General features: G+C 36.4%; 1 protein-coding gene across 1 annotated transcript in view; it reads left to right on the forward strand.

Annotated features, from left to right (window-relative positions):
- Positions 1 to 23,276, forward strand: part of CTNNA3 (catenin alpha 3) — a 1,315,594-nt gene that overhangs the window by 1,039,816 nt on the left and 252,502 nt on the right. The window contains exon 13 of the mRNA XM_059662570.1: positions 8,051 to 8,202. Coding sequence (XP_059518553.1) covers positions 8,051 to 8,202 — 152 coding nt within the window. The remainder of the gene's footprint in view (positions 1 to 8,050; positions 8,203 to 23,276) is intronic.

Genomic DNA, 23,276 nt, shown 5'->3' on the forward strand with positions numbered 1-23,276 from the left:
ACATTGATCCATTGACTGTCATAAGCACCCCTACTGGGGACAAACCTACAATCCAGGTATGACAGGGGAATTGAACCTGCGGCCTTTTGGTGTACCAGACGATGCTCCAACCAACTGATTCACACAAGCCAGGGCACAGCCATCTTTTCTTTCAACTACTCATACCTTTTTCATCTGCCCATTCATCTATTTTATTTTTAACATCTTCTGCTTATAACCAAACATAGCCAGAGAAAGTGAACACAGTAAATGTATGATTGTGATAGACCCAAATATTATTTTTCAAAAGAACTTTAGCTCTCCCTTTTTTTCTCTGGCTGACCTTTCATAATTCTTGCTTACATTGATACACATTTCTGGGTTTCTGTAACTATTTTTAAAAAATAAATTTTAGCATAGTCATAAATCTTGATTTGCTTTAGTAGACTTGCTTAAAATAGTGTTTGTAAACCAGTGTATGTGAATCCAGATTTACAAGGAAAATAAAATCAGGGGTTAAGTAGTTATAAAGCCACTTTAGTTGTCTTAAATAGTTTCCTACTGCATTTAAAATGTGTTTTATTCATACTTTCAACATTAGTGCAATATTCATAAAAGTAGTAATTCAATATAATAGACTCTCTCACTGAAGAAGTTCACTGTTTCTGTTCAACTTTCTAGAAAAATACTTGTTGAATAAATTAAATGTTTATATATTTAAACTATATTAACTTGGGTTCTCTGAAGTTTAAGATATTGATTGTAATAGTAGGAGACTTCAGGATAAATGATTGTCAGATATGAGAAAAAATGAATTTGTTTTTTAAAAATCTTAATCTTGTACACCTTGTACATAGTAAGCTCTTACAAATCATGGTATTCAGGTACTATTGGGAAAATAAAATCACTCTCTCAATGAGATTGATTCTATACTGTTACACTGTAATATTATAACTCACTGAAAATAATGATAATTCTGATATAGTAAAAATAACAGGTTGGAACTGAAATTCCAGACATTCTTAACATAAGTTATAACTAGTATAATTTCAGCAGATGTGGAATCCCATAACCTTCATGGGATTAAAATGATTAATATGGAAAATACATCTATAATTTTTCAAAGCACAAATAAAAAATATATTTTCTTGACCTGACTGGATGGCTCAGTTGGTTGGAACGTTGCCCCATACACCAAAGATTAAAGGTTTGGTTCCTGGTCAGGGAACATGCCTGTTGGGGTGTGTACTGGAGACAACCAATCAATGTTTCTCACATCACTGTTGTTCTGTCTCTCTTTCTCTCCCTTCCTCTCTCTCTAAAAATCAATAAAAAGACATACTGTATCCGCAGGTGAGAATTGTAAAAAATATATTTTTTTCTTGTTGGGGAAGTCATCTATATTCATACCGATGTGATGTTGACTAACAGACTGAGAATAGTATTAGTAGGTAGAATCTGATATAGTTTAGGACATTTTCAAGTGCCAAAGAGGGGTTTTCAAAGGTTTATAACTCATCAGGTGAAATATACACAGAAAAACTACACAGGTGATATCCATTTCACTCTTCCAGAATCTAAACCAGTGTCCCACAGAGGGCAGGTGCTCAATACTTAGTTGCAAATATTTGGAGCAGTACTGCCCAACAAATATTTTTGCAATGATGGACCTGAGCTACCGCTACACTAAAATGGTAGCCACGTGTGTTGGGATAGACTGACTGAGGAAGTGACTTCTTAATTGTATTTAATTTGTATTCATGTAATGGTAAGTTAAAAAGCAGCCTATTTCTAGTGCTTACTGTATTGCACAACACAACTTTAGAAAGCGATCAGGTATAAGCAACTCAATATTAACACCTTAAAAATTCAAAACAAACTCATTTGTTGCTGTATGTATTTGGTTTTAGGTTTCCTTCCCCTGCCTATATCCTTGTTGTCATTTGTTTTAATTGGATAACTTTAACATGCTTATAAATGTTAAAACTATACAAAAATATTATCAGATATGAATCTCTCTTATATTTCTTCCATCCTATTCTTATTATTAATCCCTTGTGAACAACAAGGTTCCTTATTCCTTTATCCTTCATGTGAATTTATTTTTTAATGTGTGTGAAAATAAGCAGATTAAGATGTGCTTTCTCATCTCCTCTTCATTCTTTCCCAAAGGTAATATATTACTATAATATATGAAATAATAAATTCATCTCCAATGCAATCCTATCCCATCAGGTACTTCTTTGTTTTATCTCATTCCGAATAGTACCTCCCTTATTCTATAGTGAGAACCCTGACTCTAAAAAAAATCTATATGTTTATTTATTGTCTCAATGCTATAGTGTACATACAATCCCCAGGGCATTTCTTTAACTGCTTTTCTGACTCCGTTTCCTCAGCCCCATGTCTTGCTCTTTTGGATTCACCTTTTATTTCAGAGGATCCCCTTCTAAATTCATGGCTTTTGGCCCAAGGTCTTACATCCTTTCCAGCTATTGCCTAGCAGTCTAAGTTCCTTGTCATTTGGGCCTCTCAATAGAGCTATTCACAGCATAACAACTAAAGTTCCCAAAGCAAGCAATACCTGGGAGAGAAGGACCAGGATCCTTGATGACTTTTTACTAGTAACATAGCCTAAGAAATAACATACCATCACTTACACTATATTCTACTGGACACACAGATAGGTGTGGGAAAGGAGTGCCCAAAGACATGAATACCAGGAGGCGGGGGTCACTGTGGGCCATGTTGAGGGCTGGCTATTACACCTGGTAAAAATTTAAATTGATGGATTTTGAGAAGTTTAATAATGTAGAAATTTGTATTGACCATTAACATATTGGAGAATTTGTACTGAGAAATACAACAAAACTAAATTTTTTTTTTAAAAAGTAAGCAACTTGTTAACTCCATTAAAACACAGTGAAACAAAAGGGAGCAAAGGTCATCATAGAACAGTGATTCTCAACCTTCTGGCCCTTTAAATACAGTTCCTCATGTTGTGACCCAACCATAAAATTATTTTCGTTGCTACTTCATAGCTGTAATGTTGCTACTGTTATGAATCGTAATGTAAATATCTGATATGCAGGATGGTCTTAGGCGACTCCTATGAAAGGGTTGTTCAACCGTCAAAGGGGTCGCGACCCAAAGATTGAGAACCGCTGTCATAGAACATCACTTAGTCCATGTCCAATTTTAAATGCTTGCATAGCCATAATCATTTAACCAATTATTGTGACAAAAAAAATTTGAAAACAATGTGAGGAAAAGTGAGAAAGAGAGCTACATCCTTGTATAATGTTATGTAGTCATAGACTACTTTCTAAAATATTTAAGTCCATGAATATTATTTATTAATATTAACATTATTTATAAACATCAAGATTTTAAATTTTAGTTCTATGGAAAAGTCTTTTCTTTTTGGTATCTTATTTTTTAATTATTTTTGGAGATATTCCCAAGGCTTGAAAGGTAGCTGTATAGTTGAATAGTACGGTTAGAAGTACTGCTCTTAATAACTGTGTAATGTTTCATAAAGCACTCATTCACTCAGATCGTTAATTTTTCCACTTGAAAAATGGCAAAATTCTCACCAGTCATTGCATTTTATGATATATAATCTGTTAGGATCAAACACATTTTTCATGCATAATATTGGCTTTTTAAATATTAAAAAAATATGGGCCATGGTAATAAAAATTTGTTCAATGATTTTTTTTAAAGAAGGGTATGGGGCTTTTGTCGACGTCATACATAAGCTTAATTGCACTTTCTGCTATGATAGCTTTCTTCCCACTTACTCAGCATAATGTAAAGCAATGGTGACAGCATTATGTTAACTTCCAAAGCCAAATTCCTCTATCATTGGTAGTTTTCAAAAATGATAGTATTAGAAATACTGTTTTAAAATGCATTTCATTCATGATAGAAAACATAATTTGGTGGCAGCATTGGAGATGATGACCTATAAGGAGTCTGAATTCTCTTTTGAACTATGAAAAAAAATAACTTGTACCCTCTCCTACTTTCAAATGCATGCAATAAGTATAGCAAGGATCACCCTGGCTGGTTTGGCTCAGTGGATAGAGGGTCGCCCCTTGGACTGAAGCATCCTGGGTTTGATTCTGGTCAAGGAAATACCTTGGTTGCAGGCCAACCCAGGTTTTGAGACCTTAAATATGTTGGATGCCCTGGCCCTTCCCTGGTCACACACATGTGGAAGGCAACTAATCAATGTGTCTCTTTCACATCGTTTCTCTCTGTCTCTCCCCCTCCCTTCCACTCTCTCATATAATCGATGGAAAAATATCCTCAGATGAGAATTAACATAAATACATACATACATACATACATACATACATACATACATAATTAAGACAGCAAGGATTAAGAAGGGATAAAATATTCTTGGATAACTACCAGAGAAGGCTCAAGGCCTAGGCGAAGTTGGCTCTATAGGTTTGTTAACCTCATTGCCAGACAATTAACATTAATTCTCCCAGTTATGCTGAAATCTAGAAGCCCCAAGGATTTTACTTATCAAAAGGAAAATAGTGTAGTTTTGGGGTTCAGAGAGTAGTCTCTGGAGTCCAGTTACCAGCCCACCAATTATTAGCTGTGTGACCTCAGTTTTCTCATCTGCAAGATCAGGATAGTAATATTTCCTGCCTCACGGGGCTGTGGTGTAGATTAAATGAGTCAATGCATATAAAATGGATAGCACAGTGCCAAGATGGGTGAACAAAGAATATTAGCTATTCTTTATATTCTGAATAAAATCCATAGAGAACATACAGACCTCCAAAGAGTTCAGAACTGCTTTTGAATTTGGCAGTATAAAATAGACAAGGTAATTTAAACTCAAAGCTGACAATGTATTGACCAAAAGGCTACCTTTGTTTAATAAATCTATGCACCAAAGTTCAGAAGAGTTTATCCTACCTGGCCTTTCAATTGATTAGAGTGCATTTATTTAAGGTATTCCCCTTTTGATCAATAATTGTATAACATGATGGTATATTATGTGTGAACCTTAATTTCTTGAAGCTTAGGTAGATTACAGATTCAAGACAGGTATGTCAACTTGTTATTCCTTCTAAATAACCTTTAACTGGCTACTTAAGTATATTCATTTTGTATTTTCTTGAAATCATTAAAAAGATTCACTCTCAGTCTGATCCAAGCAACCATATGTCCATTGTATGAGCAAAGCACACGCGCAGCTGATGTTTAAGCTAATGAAAAGAAAAATGCATTACATGTCAGCTTTGAATAGTTCGTTTATGCTATTAGAGTGAAAAAGTAGTAGTTTCCAGCTGTACTTCAGAAATTAAACACTTGCTTCTGAAAGATTTTATTTTAATTGGAGCCAATAGTAGTTTATTAGTAAAAAGCCCCAAGAGGAATTTAAATGAAGTCATGTTGCAATACTGAAAAGGCTATTTTCCTTAAAATACCCTAAATCTTTCGCACATTATCTCACATGACAGTGAAACTAGACATTTACATGATCTTATGTTGTCTTTCTTTTTTTTTTTTCCTCTTTTTTTTTTCCTTCAAGATCTACACAGGAAGATGATGGAAAAGTTCCATTATTATAGAGATATAGTAATAGGTTGAAGATGTTGATAGAGTTAAATTATTGTCTGGCACACTTGTTTTGCAGGTGAGAAAAACTCCTTAGTAGGGAGATTATGAATGACATTTTGTTAACAATAGGACATCATAGGTTTTGAGACCATAAATATGTTGAATGTTCTTATAAACCCACATAAATATATTTTTGGAGTTTCCCAAGTGTGAACAAAACCTAAAACACATTGAAATGCATATTAAACATGATGCATTGTACCTACATTTTTGTGGCTTTTATATATTATACCAGAGGCCTGGTGCATGAAATTTGTGCACTCAGGAGGGTCCCTCAGCCCAGTCTGTACCCTCTCGAAGTTCAGGAGCCCTCGGGGGATGTCCATCTACTGTCTGAGGCCCACGGGCCTAAGCTGGCAGTCAGACATCCTTAGCGCTGCTATGGAGGCAGGAGAGGCTCCCCCCACCACTGTGCTCACCAGCCTGTGGGAGTGCACTGAGCACCAGGGGACAGCTCCTGCATTGAGCATCTGCCCCCTGGTGGTCAGTGCACATCATAGTGGTCATTTCACCATTCAGTCAGTTTGCATATTTACCTTTTATTATATAGGATTATATTCATTCATTCATTTATTCATTAAATTACTCCATACAATTACTTATCTACTCTATGCCAGGATAGGCACTGGGATACAAAAAGGAAAAAGATCATTGAGAAAATTTTAAACAGTGTTGTGACATGACTCATTCATAAAACAATTTATCAAGCATCTATTTGTGGCAGATACTGTTGTGCTAATGACAAGTAGGTTTTGTCAATAAGGTTATATTTAAAATGAGTCTAATGGATGAGAACTTAGGCAGGAGGGCTATGGTGAGAACTGAAGCAGAACATAATAGTGGCTAGAGGCGGTTGGCTAGAATTGGCAATGGATTTAAATATATTTATATTGTAGAGGGTATTGCACTTAGTGGACTTTGGAAATAGAGAGGGTGAAGAAGAATGGGAAGTCAAAGAAGACATCTTGATTTTTTTTCCAGAGATGACTTGACACCAAGATAGAAAATAGTAGCCCTAGCGGGTTTTGCTCAGTGGATAGAGTGTTGGCCTGCAGACTAAAGGGTCCCTAGTTTGATTCCGGTCAAGGGCACATGCCAGGGTTACTGGCTTTATCCCCAGGAGGGGGTGCTGGAGGCAGCCAATTGATGATTCTCTCTCATCATTGATGTTTCTATCTCTCTCTCCCTCTCCCTTACTCTCTGAAATAATAATAATAATAATAATAATAATAATAATAATAATAATAATGATAATAACAATAATAATAAAAGATAGAAAATAGTAGAAAAATAGTGTGTGTGTTTTTCAGGTAAAAAATGTGTTTAGGTAAAAAGAACTGGGGGTGTTATGGAAAATTCAGATAGAATTTTTCAATGGACAGTTGGCTAAGAAGTAGGGTATAGCTAATACATTTTAGTAGGTGAAAAAATAGGGGGAACTAAATAATATATGAGTTTCCATGTATATCACCAACATTTACAGATAAACGATTTCTATCTTTCAGGTTTAGAATCATTGCTTTTATCTACTTTTTTTCCCTCCATCTTCACATGGCACAGAGATTACTTAAACATAATATAATACAGTACAGTGCTTAGTGTGGACTCTCCATTCTGGCAGTCTGAGTTCAATCTCTCTTATGTTATGTGTCAGCAGAATGACCTTGGGCAGGATTATTGAGTTCTCTGTGTCTTTGTCATTCACCTACTAACCACAGATTAATACTTGGGTTGTTTTTTAAGAATCAATCACAGTGGACAATTAGAAAAGTGACTGAAATATAGTGTAGAGTTAATGAATGTTTTAAATGAAGATAATTTTTAAATCTTAATCAAAAAGACCGTCTGGATTGGCCTTACTGATAGATGCATTCCTACACTCATTCAATGTTATGTTATTTTAGCTAGAAACATAATGCATATAAAAGCAGTGATTTTTTTTGATTTGTTGATAGGGAAAAAAATCTTATCAAAGAAAGTTTACAGTATTTCTATTTTTCCTATGATACATAGTTAGTATATATAATGAAGTTTTCTTCTATTTAGCAACTCAAATTATTTCATTAAATACCTTCATGTTTACAATTTCAGCTGTTATTTATATAAATACTTTTTGGGTTTTCTTGGGGCTCTTATTGGATAGGATGAGAAATGATAACATGGTTCCAGGCTTGGCTAAAACCAAAAATGATATAAAGGAAAAAAGATAATCTTTAAAAATATTTCCATAAAATTGTTTCTTATTGATTCTTTTAACTTTTTGGAAATTTCAAAATGTTTTGTCTCTCTACATTAAAAAAATAATTACAATTATATTAATCAAATATTTATTTAAAAATATGATTCTCCATTTCTTGGAAGGTTTAGAAATCAGAAAATATAAACAAGACAATCTTTTTCTCTTTCTTATCAATTACAGCAATTCCTGAGTTTGTGACACAAGTGAATGTCGCCTTGGAAGCCCTAAATAAGAACTCTTTGGATGTGTTTGACGACAATCAATTTGTGGACATCTCAAAGAAGATCTATGATACAATTCATGATATCAGATGTTCAGTCATGATGATTTGGGTAAGTTTGCTTTACCTTTCATTGAATTATCGCAACATTCGTTACCAGCTGGAATGCCTGGAATGCTTACAAGAAATGTTTTATTTCCATGCCATAATGTCAATGCGAAATCCATTAAAAATTGAGAAATTCATATGCATCCCCAAAGTCAGATCTACTGTCACAAGCAATACTTTTACTGTGTGTTTGGTTATAACTTATGCAAATGAGCACATTTAACGGCCCTGTGTGCGGAAATGATGGAATTTGTTGTATGCAGAATTTCTTGAACTGTCACATAGCATGATCAGGAGCCAAAGAAAAATACATATAGTCATTTGCTTTCTTGTCTTGAGCAGAAAGGAAAGAATCTTTCTGATCACTCTAGTGACATTGATAGGAAAATGTGTTCACAAGAAGTTATTTCTATGGCCAATCCAATTCATACTAGATCAGAGAATCACAATCTTCTATAATCTCACTTGATGCTGGGAGTTGTCTCTTTGGGGAAATATGTGCCATATTCCCAAGGATATGTTTTCTTCCCAAGGATGAGCCATTGGTTGTGGGCACAGTGCATATACAGAGACCAGGACTATTTGTTTTTACTTAAATGTGAATGTGGATTATTTTCTACATGTTATTTAAAAAAACAGTGGAAGTTCTTTGGAAAATGTACAGATAATGATATAGAGATACATTATCTCAGGATAGGTTCATCTGGAAGCAGACACTGTGGTAAGGATTTGTGTTCGCCATTAGTTTATTTAGGAACAAGTGAGACAGGGAAAGTGAGGCTGGAAAGGGAGGAAAGCAACAGGTGTCTTTCTGAGTCACTATGGGCAACTGGGGTTGTTACTGCTGGGGAACTTGGTTTGGGGGGTACTACAGACCGTGCCTCAGAATTATCTCAAAAATTCAATTTATCCACCTACTTATTTACTGGAGGACGATCACCTCTCTTTAGAGGTGTCACCAGAGCCTCCCACCTCAGCCAATCAAGCCCTTGTGGCCAAAATACACAACCTTCCGACAGAGTGGCGGGTGCTTCAGTTAGAGCAGCGGTTCTCAACCTGTGGGTGGCGACCCCTTTAGGGGGTTGAACGACCCTTTTACAGGGCCTAAGGCCATCGGAAAACACATATATAATTACATATTGTTTTTGTGATTAATCACTATGCTTTAATTATGTTCCATTTGTAAACAATGAAAATACATCCCGCATATCAGATATTTACATTAAGATTCATAACAGTAGCAAAATTACAGTTATGAAGTAGCAACAAAAATAATTTTATGGTTGGGGGTCACCACCACATGAGGAACTGTATTAAAGGGTCGCGGCATTAGGAAGGTTGAGAACCACTGAGTTAGATGATTCAGCAAGACCCGCGAGTGAAATGAAGTATGAGTAGTGTTCAGTTTGAAAGCTTCTGGGTTTGACTGTTCTTGAGATTATAAGATGGAACTAGAAGTGCCCCAGAGATATGGAAGGAGCGTCACTCAGATCCTGTGGGCCTAAATGTTATAGTTATGTCGCACTGAGCCATCCATAGAAATGGAATCATTTGGAGACCTTGTAAGAAAAGGGGTCAACAAAAGTCAAGGTGCTTGAAGGCTGATGCAAGAAATCGTAGAGGAAAAACTAGAGATGTCAAGATATAAGATGGCCCTATCCAGTTTTCTCAGTGGTTAGAGCAACCACCCGTGGACTGGAGGGTTTCAGGTTCGATTATAATTAAGGGCATTTACCTGGGTTGCAGGCTCGATCTGCAGCCCAGGTTAAGGAGTGTGTGGGAGGCAACCAGTTGATGTGTCTCTCTCTGTCTCTCCCCTCCCTTCCAAAAAATTAATGGAGAAAATAGCCTCAGGTGAGGATTAACAAACAAACAAACAAACAATATATAAGATCTAGCTCTTCAGAGCTTGAGAAAACCTGGAAGCAAGCTAACTGTACATATAAAGGAGAAACCTCAGGATATACTATATGTGTGAGCAGCCTGGAAGTATTTGTTCATATGTGACTGAGAGCCATGTCCCCGTACCAGTGCTATGTCTGAACTGCAAAGTATTTTTACCAAATACATTCTTCTTCTAACAAAGGATTTTACATTACCTGCGTGCACTAGTGCACTAACAATAACCCAAAGTTGCAAGGATTGTTGGAACTAAGATAGGTAGAAACACTGAGAGTATGAAGACACATGAACTTTAAAGAATCTTAGCACAGTGAAACCCTTACATTTCCAGTGTCCTGGGTGGAGATTGGAGAAGATAAACCAGTGAAGTAGCATAGATGAACCGGTGTTGGGAATGCACTTTTTTCCTGGGAAAGGGATTTTTTTTAAAAAAGTCTTATAATGTCTCCCATTTGGATGTCGCATTATTTAAAAATGTCCTTATTATCAAAATGCCTCACTTATAGCACATCACATCATTTTGTCATTATTTTTCTATACTCCTCATCTTGAGTATTCTGTAGGCCAGGGAAACAATTTATTATAATTATTAATAGCCTTAGAGGGCAATAATTTTTTTCATACTCATCTCTTTTTTAAAGTAAATACTTCAATTTATTTTAGCTTTTTTCTCATAGGAATAATTTAGTATGTTGTGTTCTTTGCTAGTCCTTACTTAACTTTTCAACAAACTTCTCAAATGAGACTAACAAAAAGTATATTCTAATTAGGGCCTGTCCAGGGTTAAATAAAGTAGAAAACTTGTCCTTTATGTTATTGCTATTAATAGAGTCACCTGTTGTTAGCCTATTTTTCCCCCTCTTAAAAACCATGATTGTTGTATAGACAATGACTTTAAAAAGGTATATTTTTACCCTGTTTTGGCCTGTATATTTCTCCTCCATTTTGATTTGATGTGTTTGCTCTTGGTCCTAAATTTTGATCCAGTTAAACTTCATTGTATTTCCAAACGGTTTTTTATATAATTTATCGTGTTGCTTTTACATTTGGTTGCTGAACATACCTTAATTAGCATTGGGTAGAAAAATGAGATTATAATTTTAGTTTCTTCATAAAGATTACTAATAAAACAAGTATCACATGATCTCACTTACATGTGGAATATAATGAACAAAATAAATTGATGAACATATTAGATCCAGAGACATGGAAGAATAGAACAGACTAAAGAATCTCAGCGGGAAGAGGGTGGGTGGGAAGAGATTAACCAAAGAATTTATATGCATATATGCATAATCCATGGACATACATAGACAATAATAGTGCAGTAGGCCTGGGGAGGGGCAGGGGCAGGGGCAGGTGGGTGGGAAGTGGAGGGGATCAGTGTGGGGAGAAAAGGGGGATATCTGTCATACTTTCAACAAAAAAGATAAATTTATATATATATATATATATATATATATATATATATATATATATATATATATATATATGAAACTATCATGGCCCTTCATATGACTATAATCTCTGCTAATAGCTCCAGATAAGGGTATTAATATTAAGCACCCCTATAATCTTCTGTCTAGCTGAGATCATATCAGTAAGCATATGGTTTGAAATAATTTATTTATTTTGAGGTAGAGATATTTTTTCTTCAAACATACTTGAGGGCCAAAATTATGAAATAGATCAGTGATGGCGAACCTTTTGAGCTCGGCATGTCAGCATTTTGAAAAGCCCTAACAATCTGGTGTGCTGTCACATATTGAAATTTTTTGGTATTTGCAACCGTAGTAAAACAAAGACATATTTTTTATACTTATTTTATATAATTAAATGACATTTAACAAAGAAAAATCAACCAAAAAAATGAGTTTGCGTGTCACCTCTGACACGCGTGTCATAGGTTCGCCATCACTGAAATAGATAGTACTTGAAGCCATGGAGATAGTCCAGAGGCCCATCTTCTCTGTCCCAGCATTGCCCCTCTTTGAGGCAGCCTCTTGGGGTCCTCAACACAACTTCTACAGGGATTCCTTGGAGGATGAGCCACACAGCTCTATTGCTAATTGGATTAGAGGTTGAGAATAGAACTCTAACTGAGGTGCACAATTAATGAAAATCAATTTTTCCCCCTTTGAGGACTGTCCTTTTGTCATAGATACAATTGATCTGGTATAACCATCTCTTTATAAGGTCAAATTTAATGTTGACCAATATCCTGTTAAAAATGCAAAGCATGTGAGGAGTATATCTAAAAAGTGTCAACACTAGGAGAATACATTTATAATTATGCAAGTTTGGGAAGGGATAAGCTAAGATCTTGAGGATGTTTGTGAGTATTGCAAAATCCTATCTTATCTCTGAATTTTCATGCATGCTCTTTAGTGCCCTTGAGACAATAAAGTACTAACCTAAGTTCAGAGCCTGATATTTTATAAGCTGTGTAATAAAATTCTGATTATATCTGCCTTTAATATTTATTTTGTTGAATAATTATTTTACAAATTTTTGGATTATTTTTAAAAGTTTTAAGATAAATACTGTAACATTTATTATTACTAATCTCTACACTATTTTAGCTTGTAGAAAATGAAGTTGTAGAGTAGGGAATATTAAATTTTCTATTTGGTGTTTCAAATCTATAAATAAATGTTATAGTGATTAGGAGCCCATCCATATATATAAAAGCCTAAGTGACCAAACAACTGAATGACTGGTTGCTATGACACGCACTGACCACCAGGGGACAGACTCTCAATGCAGGAGCTGCCCCCTGGTGGTCAGTGCACTCCCACAGCCAACCTCCCGTGGCTGGCCAACCTCCTGTGGTCCCTCCCCCTGACTGGCCACCCCCTCCCCACCATCGGCCCTGATCACCTGCCAGGCCAAGGGACCCCACCCGTGCATGAATTTGTGCACCGGGCCTCTAGTATAATATAATGGTTAAGATTAAATCAAGAAACATATCTTACTGAACATGTTTCTTCCTTAATAAAATGAACTTTGTATTAAAACTACTTTAAAAGATTATTATACTGATGAAATGAGCTAATAGAAATATATTAGTACTTAGTAAAAGTCTCTTATAAGAAGATAGCTATGCTATCACCACTGTAAGTATATTATTATATTTACTGAAGCTGCCTATTATTTTTGCCTATTCTGTATTTGAATAATGTTAACTATAGAAGCCATAGACCAATGTTCATAGAGCAACTTGGAGTCAAAATTCAAAGAATAACTTGAAAGGTGAGTTTCATAACAAATAATTACATTTTTCTCAATATGCTGTTTATATAAGAAGAGACCTATATTTATTAACATTGGGTATCTGAAATATAGATTATCTAATGCAAATTGTGATTTTGATTCTATATTACTTTAGTATTAAAATTCTGCATTTTAAAAAAATCCTTAGGGATATTTTTCCATTGATTTTTAGAAAAAGTGGAAAGGAGGGAGAAAGACAGAGAGAAACTTCGATGTGAGAGAAACACACTGATTGGTTGCCTCCCGCACTTGCCTCGACCACGGCCTGGAATTGTGTCTGCAACTGAGGGATGTGCCCTTGACTAGAATCGAACCCATGATCCTGCAGTCTAGGAGTCGGTGCTCTATCCACTGAGCCAAACTGGGTAGGGCTCTGCATTTTGTTTTTATTAACCTTGAAGCATACACAAAGGACTCTCAGTGGCTTTCTTTCTTTCTTTCTTTTTTCTTTTCTTTCTTTTTTTTTTTTTTTTTGCCTAAAACAGTGGTGGCAAACCTTTTGAACTTGGTGTGTCAGCATTTTGAAAAACCCTAACTTAACTCTGGTGCCGTGTCACATATAGAAATTTTTTGATATTTGCCACCATAGTAAAACAAAGACATATTTTTGATATTTCTTTTATATATTTAAATACCATTTAAAAAAGAAAAATGAACCAAAAAAATGACTTCACGTGTCACCTCTGACACGCATGTCATAGGTTCGCCATCACAGGCCTAAAAGGTGCTTAACCAGAAATAGAGAAAATTCAAAAAGAACAAATTAATTAGATTTTGAGAGAGTAACATGGGTGTCCAGCAATGAAATACCCTCAAAAAGAGTGGGAAAGGCAGCAAAAGTGCATCTTGCAACAGGTACCATTTAGAATGTAGACTTTGTATATTTTTTTTGTGAATTTCCACTTGTGACTCATCAAAAGCACATGGAAAATAGATAGACTTTGGAAAGGCAAATGAGCAGATGTTCAGGACCACCACTAAGTTTAGGTTTTCTGTTAGTTTTCTAACTTCATGTTTCAGGGAATAGGAACATATTTTCAATATCTCATTTGATAGAAATTTATTTTTGAAAAACAAATAAAAATAAAATTGAAAAATCTTTTGTGTCTAATTCTACTGTACCTATAGAAACAGATGTGTGGCTTTTACTGCAATTATATATCATTTCCTTAATTTATATTATGTGCACTGTCATGATTTCTCTGAACTCCTTTCATTCTCCTTCATAACTTCTTTTCCTCTTGACTAAAGAAAATCCTTTTGCTTTATATGTCTTCTGGACCAAGCTGCTTGTTTGTCTCTCTGAAATTTCACATTCAAACTACTGGAGGAAAAGGCCCTGATTGTGTCAGTCACTAACTAGTATAGAATTAGTCTTGTACAGTTAGAATTCTGTGGAATTAAGTGCAGAAATGAAGAAATAGCAAAAAGAATATTGTGTAAAATCAAAAGATATGCAGTCAAGTCTGTTTTATGTGTTGTCATAGCTATTGTCATTTTACACAGTGTTGTTAGTTTCTTCACTATAGGGGGAAATGAACGAATACTATTAAATTATTATTTTCAGCCATCATTGTGCTTAAAAATGAAGGATAAAATATTCTTCCCTAAGATGAAAAACCAAATGAGAATGTCCATGCTTCAATGCAATGGAATCTTAACCAAGGTGGTCACGTGGGTGTACACATTTATCAAAACTCATCAAACTGTACACCTAAAGTTGCATGTACATTATGTTGATGAAGTTGATTTTTAAAAAATAATGTTTATCCAGCAGCCAATATCTTAGAAAACAGTTTAAGTAAAGTCCTACTAAACTGTATTGATTCGGACTAATTAGAAAGGTGTGCATGGACTACTGAAAATGCTGACATTTAGAATATGAAAAATACTAACAGCTTTCTACTTTACAACTGGCTGCTTGCCAAATATTTCTAATGTATGGTTTCCTCTTTTGTTGATTTGTATTTCTCATATTTGTGAATCATTATGTATTATCTTAGATCAGACCTATTTATGACCCGTGGGCCAAATATGGTCCACCGTCTGTTTTGTATGGCATATGGGTGAAGAATAGTTTTAATATTTTTAAATGGTTGAAAAAAAATTTGAAAGAAGAGTAATATTTTTTGAAAAATTAAATTATATGAAATTCTAATTTTAGGAATACAGCCACACTCACGCCTATATGGCTTTCTGTGCTACAGTGGTCAGGCAAGGTGAAGTAAGGCCAAGAGACTGCGAGGCTTGCAAAACCTAAAACATTTACTGTGTGCCTTTACGCTTGTCTTAAGTCCTGATTGGGTTTTCCAAGGATTCAATCGCCCTTTATTCGTTTTTCCCTTTAAATCCAATTGTCCAAATTACTTGAATGTTAAAATTGTCTTTTCTTCCAGCTTCCTTGTTTTCTTCCTAGTCCCAGTCTGGGGCTCCAGGCTCCTTTCTCCATCCTCCTGTCTGCCCTGAGGGCTTCTATTCTCCTATGTGCTCTAATTTTTAAATCCTTCTTTTATGTGTCTAACTATGCTTCTTTCTTTACAAATATCATATGTATACTCTGCTACTCTGTAAATAGAATCCTTTAGTTACTCACCTTTCTCCAAAGGCTGTAAAGAACTTTTTATATTCTCCTTGGTATTTTGCATCATTCAATCAACAGGTAAAATTAAATTTTAGGCTACCCTTTGATGAACCTACCTTTTAAAATTCCATTTTTGAGGTTTATGTGATGTTGAAATTTATCAACTTTATTCAACCATTTTACTTGTTCTTTTATTTAAGTTATAGTAGTAACAATTTGCCCAAAGATTATTGGATTATAATCGAGTTTTCATAAAATTAGTATTTGCTAAGTGAGTTTAACATACAGTGAAGGAAGGTGAGCATATGCCTTGGTTTCCTTAGGAGAAATTTGGATTATACCCTCCTTTACTGTCAAAAGTATCCAATTTGGATGATAAATTATGTTCATTCTAGTTTCCGGGCCTTGAATATACTGCTTGAGGCCAGTGCCGCACCCCACCCACTGGGAGACATTCTGCACTGCGCAGGCACTAATGATCACAGTTCCTTATCAGGCCAGGGTTTCCAACCACAGGGAACACCTGCTCTCCGTGGGCCTAACTTATCAAGTGGTAGCTTCCTCTCTCCTTGCTTTGCAGACCCTTTGTTGACTGTGGAGAATCTATTCGGGTGCCTTTTCAAATTTATTTCCCACACAAAGGCTTTACTCCTTTTCACTTAGGCAGATTTCCTGCATTCATCTTAGTCACTCTACTCCTCATGCTCACAGGACTCTTGCCAGGGAGTCCCAGATAAAACACTCTGTTCTTTTTGGAAGTGACAGGACTCCTTTCTAGTGTCAGAACCAGTTTGTAAAGAAGCCAGTTACCAGGGGGGCTTTTTAAGGGAACTTAATAAAAGACCCATAGCAATGTAACCTTAGCTTTATATGCAAATTGAAATCAAAGGTTAGTGGGAAGAATTCTGTCGTGAGGCTCATGCTGTTTTCTCTGAAGCCAGAGTTGAGGGTAAGGAAAAGCAGACCGTGCTGGCACGGGTCAGCGAGTGCTGACATTGTGTGCTCTCAGCGCACTTCATGGCCTTCCCTCTGTGTACAGCACTCGGAGAGATTTTGGACTTAGGGAACAGAGGTGACGAGGGTAAGAAAGAGTGTTCATTGAGAAGCATGTTGGTTTAGCAACAAAGCACGGGTCAGTGATCTCTGTTGCTCCTGCTGGGAGAAAAATGCTCAGCTTGAAGTCATTCTGGGAAGATCTCTTTCACCAAAGGGTCAAAGGCGATGGACTGGCAGGAGAGTCCATGGTCAGAAAGGCTTTGCGGCAGCCTGCGCTCAGAGAGCTCTACACAAGCACTGCTCAGGGCCTTTGACTCAAAAAGTAGCCAAACATAAGAAACCAAGCATCTCTCTTTGAAAATGCCTTCAGGGGAAACACCTAGCGTTGTGAATAGAAGAATATTATGGCAAAGATGTTTAGTTGTGGAAGCTAAAGAGATTTTGTGTTGTTGCTTGTTTCTGATAACTTCATTATTAAAAGATTTTTTATCAATTATTATAAATGACCTTGCATTAGTAATTGAATACATTAGTAAATTTGTAGCCAATATTAAATCTAGTACGTTTTTATTACTTTATATTTTCTTTCTATCTTAAAAAAATCTTAGGGTGTGCTGATTACTTACCTCAAATAAGTTGTTTGGTTGTTTGCCTACATTTCAAAAGTAATTTGGGGGAAGTTAAGGATATTCTAGAGAAAAGAATCTGAAAAATACAAGTTATAAAATGACGACTCTTAGAAGAGAGACTTTGGTGTAACTAATAGGAGAGAGATGGGGAATTTTATATTTGTAGTACTTGTAAAGTAAATGATGGTGTTTCGAAGGGAGACATATTCTGGAGTTTGATAGCAAAGGGTCTGTGAATGCAAATGAAATGATGCAAATGCGGTCACACACTGATGGGAGGAGTCACAGGATGAGATCCAGGGCTTTCAGGCACCTGGTTCGGGCCACTTTCCTTGACTCGGGAGAAGGAAACAGCCCAATGTCCTTACAAAGCTGTGGCCCTTCTACTTCACCGACTTCCCTTTTTTGACCAGTCAGTTCTAAACACATAAATTCCCCAAATCACTTTTTGGGCAATTTGTTGAAGAGCACTTAGCATACAACTCTTTTCCTTGCTCCTTCCTGTTGGGACACACAGCCCTCCTGCTGTTCCTCCAATTCCCCAGGCTTGCCTGCACCTTGGCATCTTTCCACTTAGAGATGCTTTCTCCAAGACTTTGCACAGCAGACTTCTTTAGGCAGATCTCTCATTACCTTATATAACATCTGCATTGATCCCAGATAGAATCACATAAACAAATAGCATCTCCCACTTAGTAGCCCTCTGTGTTGTCACACAAGTTTATGTTTGTATAGTGTTCGTCATGACAAATGATATACTTTTTTCTTATATTGTCTGTTTCCCCACATGAGAATATATGGGGAAACAGACAATATTCTACATTTCATGAGAATGTAGGCTACATGAAAGAAAGGGTTTTTAGACCTTTAAGGTAAAAGCAGATGTTGGATTTCTTACAATTAAGTAAAGTGATTGATTTGGTTGCCAAATATGACATTTGTTTGATGCATCATCACTGGACCTCACGGAACTAAGGGCAAGGAAAATGTTACTCATTATATTTTATATTACAAAAGTGATTGACAATAGGAAACTAACTGGATAAATACTTCACAAAGAATTAAAATTTACTTGATATTTGGTTTAAGATGGGTTTGAAAGTAACAAGGATTTCTACTAAGGATTGTACTTTGGGTCACAATGTGGTCATAAGTGCACAGGCAGGTCTGTGTCGATGCTGTTTGTCCCAGTATGAGCTTCATAACATTAGCTACGTGTAGCTGTCTTAGAAAGTCCTGCATTTTACCTGTGCAAGTGACAAGATCCCTCTTTAAAGGTGTTAATTATTTTAGAACAGTCCTGATGAGACTTCTTAATTATATGCATTAGCTCTTGGATTGTGGAAGAAAAAAGACCCTTGAGGATGGAGTATGTGGCACTCGCTGAAGTACATTTTATGTACACCATCCCCCCTTATCAGTCCCTTGGTGCTATAAGCCCTGAAAAAAATCACAATTATCCACAAATTTAATGATTAAAATGTGTTTTATACTGTCTTATGTTGCAGTGTTTGGAACAGAAGTCAGAAATTTAATTAAAGTCATAAAATACAGAAAGATACTATAACAAAAATTATTTCTAACCCTTAAAAGATGGCTGTAAAATACATTTTAACCAGTCTATAGTGGTCTGTTTACTAAAATATATGTAAATAAAACCAGGGATTTTTGCACATACTTTATTATTACTAAAATTAGTGGCTTAGGAATACATTCAGAGCACCTGTTTAACACAAATTTATTCAATAATACATTTATAGGTGGCTAACCTCTTCTAATGGATTTTGCTAATTTTACTCTTGGAAGACAAGCTTATTTAAGGCTTATCTCCATCTTCAAGGAATTTCCTTCTCTTTGCATTTATAAAATAGGGAAAACAAACATACCTGCATAGTATTATGGTTGATCTGAGTTTCAGTGGGATAACACATGCATAGCATAGCCTTAAGCAAACTCTCTAGCACATCTCAAGTGCTCAATGACTTTGTATTAGTAATAGAAATGTAGTAACACAAATATAATGAATTTTTTAGGTGTATTAGTCAGAGTAACGGATGCTTGCTGCTATAACACAAACCCCCAAATCCCAGTAGTTCAATGGTAATTTATTTATCACTTATGCAGTGGTCTGATGCTAGCCAGTTTTTGTGGATAGGTCTCTACCTGGTGGGTAATGATGACTCAGTGATTCAGAAATTTCCAGTATTTTGATACTGCCATCTTTATATTCTGGCCTCCACTGTCAATACAGAAAAGGAAGAGATGATAAATGATTGAACAGGAAGTTTGATAACTAGACCTCAATGTGGCATACGTCCCTCTATATCCCATTGGCTAGCAGTCAAATGGGACCCAAATGAACTGCAAAAGAGTGAATAAATGTCTTCTTTCTTTATGTCCAAGATTGTTGAACACCTAACCATTCCTGTCACAATTATTATTGCTGTATAGCAAATTATCCTAAGTTTACTGGCATAAAACAACAACCAATTTCTTATGCTAACAGATACTAAGGAATTCAGGAAGGATATAGGTTTGTTAGCTTGCATGCCCGACACTTGGACTGAGGCCTGGAAGACGAAGGAAAACTACATTTAGCCTGTCACATGGCTTGGCTTTCTCACAGCATGATGGCCTCTGGATAGTTGGGCTTTCTGCATGGCATTTTAGGAATCTATACTAATAAAGAGCTAATATGCTAATGGCCGGGACGCCATAACAGTAAGGACCAGGTCATTAGCATATTAGCTGGGGTGTTGCTCCAGAGACAGGCAGAAGCGGGGAGGCGCCCAGAGGAGGTGGGACCATCCTGTGCCTGGGATGGCAGGGGTGAGAGCCCATAGCACCCCCCTCACCAGTCCTTCGCCACCCACCACTCGCACTTTGCGTGCCCTGCGGCCCACACGCAGCAGGCAGGAGACTTCCACACTCTCCTCTGGTGCTGTGATGGGGCAGAGCTGTCCTGTTGCTCCGGAGATGGGGTGGAAGTGGGGAGGTGCCTGGAGAAGGCGGGACCAGCCCGAGGTGACTGGTGGGACTGAGCCGCCAGAGAAGAGGGTTTGGGGGCTGGGCCAGGCGCACTGGAGCTCTGTGTGGAGAGGTTCCCGTGTCAAGGCAGGGCTGTGGGTGGGTGGGCGGCGCCACGCGATTTCACGTGATGGGCTCCTAGTCTAAGAATAAGTGTGCAGTTAACAGGGCACATACAATATTTCCTTTTCTAACCTAATCTCTGAAATCACGCACTGTCATTTCTGCCATATCTATTGGTTCCAAACAAGTCAAAAGTCTCCCTGATTCAAGGGGAGGGAACATTATCTTCAATCAAAGGAGTATATAGGTCAGAAGAAGCCTATGGGATGGGAAATAGTGTTTTACTCATCTTTGGAAAATATGGTGTGCCCACCTTATTATAATAATCTTATCATTGTCATCATCACCATTATTTCTTACTGATTTAGTTTGTGACCATAAGTTAAATACCCTTCTGCTTATTAAATATATAATAAACCAGTAGAAACATTCTTAAGCTATTGCATGTAATGATTTGTTTAATAACAAATTTTGGGAGTCTGATTAATTAAATAATCTAGTTAATATCATTTTAAATTGCCACATTTTAATGTCTTCTATAAATTTATGGTTTATTTAAGATGTTAAGCTATGCACAATTTTTTTGATTCCTTTCTCTTAGAAAATTCCTTTGAAATAGTAATATCTAGTAAGTACAAAATATAATAAAAGTTTTAAGAAGTGTGTGTAGAATATGAAATTACCATGAACTGGATAGCACAGCATGAAGGGGGCATCATATTAAGGAATAATTTTCTACCAGTTCTACAGTCTCCTCAGTCAACTACTTGAAAAATATTTCAGTACTTTCTTTCAACACTGTTCTATGTTTTCAGAACACAGATATTTGAGGCATGATCTTTGTTCTCAAGTAACAGATTCTCACAGAGCAGACACGCAATTCTATGATAGGAATTTATTGTGACAAGTGCTGTAATGGAGGCATATAGAATCATCATTGGAAATATAGAGATTTTAATCCTGCCATGGCAAAATCATGCAAAGATGTATCTATTTGTTGATATTGGAGTTGTACTTTGATGATTGAGTAGGAGTTTTGTAGTTGGAATTATGATTTAGGACATTTGCAAGGATATAGAATAAAGGCATGTTCGAGAATCCCAATTAGGTCTGGGTGCCTGAATCCCAGCAGATAGTGGAAGAACACTGGAAAATCAGTAGAATCTGGATTCTTAAGACTTTTACACCATGTCAAAGAGCCATGACCTTGCCAAATGGAACAGAATTACTAGGCTTCCCACAGGTTACTCAAGACTCATTCAGTAGGGTTTGGGTGGGGACATAAATGCTCCACCTCGCCCACTATAACTGTCCACTTCAAGCTGCCTAATATTTAAAAACTGAGGTTCTTCTAGCAAGAGAGAATGGAGAAATTCATGATTGGGTAGACAACAAACAATCCCTTACAAAATATTTACTTATTAGGATAGAAATTTCAATCAAATACTAATTTACTGTTTATGCCTCACTAAGTATATTTATTGAGTGTAATTTTAAAGAATTGCTTTTCGTTAGATTACGAAACCTCTCCAAAGGGACTTTGGAGCTAATTATATAAAGAACATTATATTAATAACAATAGCAATAATAATAGGAAAGAAGTGAGGCTTCTGTTTGGAACCAACCGGCACCTTTGTGTTGGCAATGAGCCGAAGCCAAGCATATGCCGGCAGTATTTCTACTGCCTAACTGTCTCCAAGGAGATTTCAGAAATCGGACCGATAGTCAGGCATGTTCACCACGAAGGCAGCCAAGGTGAAGGGATTGAAGTGATGTCTCGCCAGCCTCAGGGACTCGTTGAGTCTGTTCCAGAATATAACATGCCACTGATTACAGAGGATTTGGTGTTAAATTGACAGAAGAAATTACTAGTCAAAATGCAAGTGGGGGATGTAAACACAAAAAAATATGGATTTACCAAGTAGTGCACAGAGAATCATTTTCTCCGCCAGGTGCCATGCTTCTTTATTAAATCCGAAGTTTCGCATGTTAGCTTCAAAAGGACCACATCAATCAGAGGAGGTTGAAAGACAGTGTTATGCTGTGATGAACACAGGATTAGAAAGCAGAAGACCTTGATCCTGGTTGCAGGTACATTATATAGCAGCTATGGAGTCCTGGTTCCCTCCTTCAACACTGAGTTACGAAGTGTTCTAAAGTATAAGTAGGGCTAATCACACTTACGTGCTTACATCACATATTTTAGGGAGTCCTCCCTTCTTTCCTTCTCTCTCTCTCTCTCTCTCTCTCTCTCTCTCTCTCTCTCTCTCTCTTTCTCTCTCCCTCCCTCTCTCTCCCTTTCTCTTTATTAATTGCATTTTATATATTTATTTTGATGTTATTATTGAATGCCTACTGTGTGCCAATAAATCTGTCACACTTGTAGGCATATGGAGACGGATATGATATATAAGATCTCTTTTTTCATGCAGTTTATATTTTAGTGGAATGAGAGAGAAAATAAATAGACAAGGTAATTATGATGAGTGATATAAAGAAAGTAAGTAGGATGATGCGGTGGAGAGAAAATTGACATGAGAGAGAACATTTAAAACACAATAGTCAGGTAAGGCTTAGAAGATAAAATTTGACTTAATAAGAATTAGG

The sequence above is a fragment of the Myotis daubentonii genome, chromosome 13 (assembly GCF_963259705.1).
Source record: "Myotis daubentonii chromosome 13, mMyoDau2.1, whole genome shotgun sequence".
Lineage (NCBI taxonomy): Eukaryota > Metazoa > Chordata > Mammalia > Chiroptera > Vespertilionidae > Myotis > Myotis daubentonii.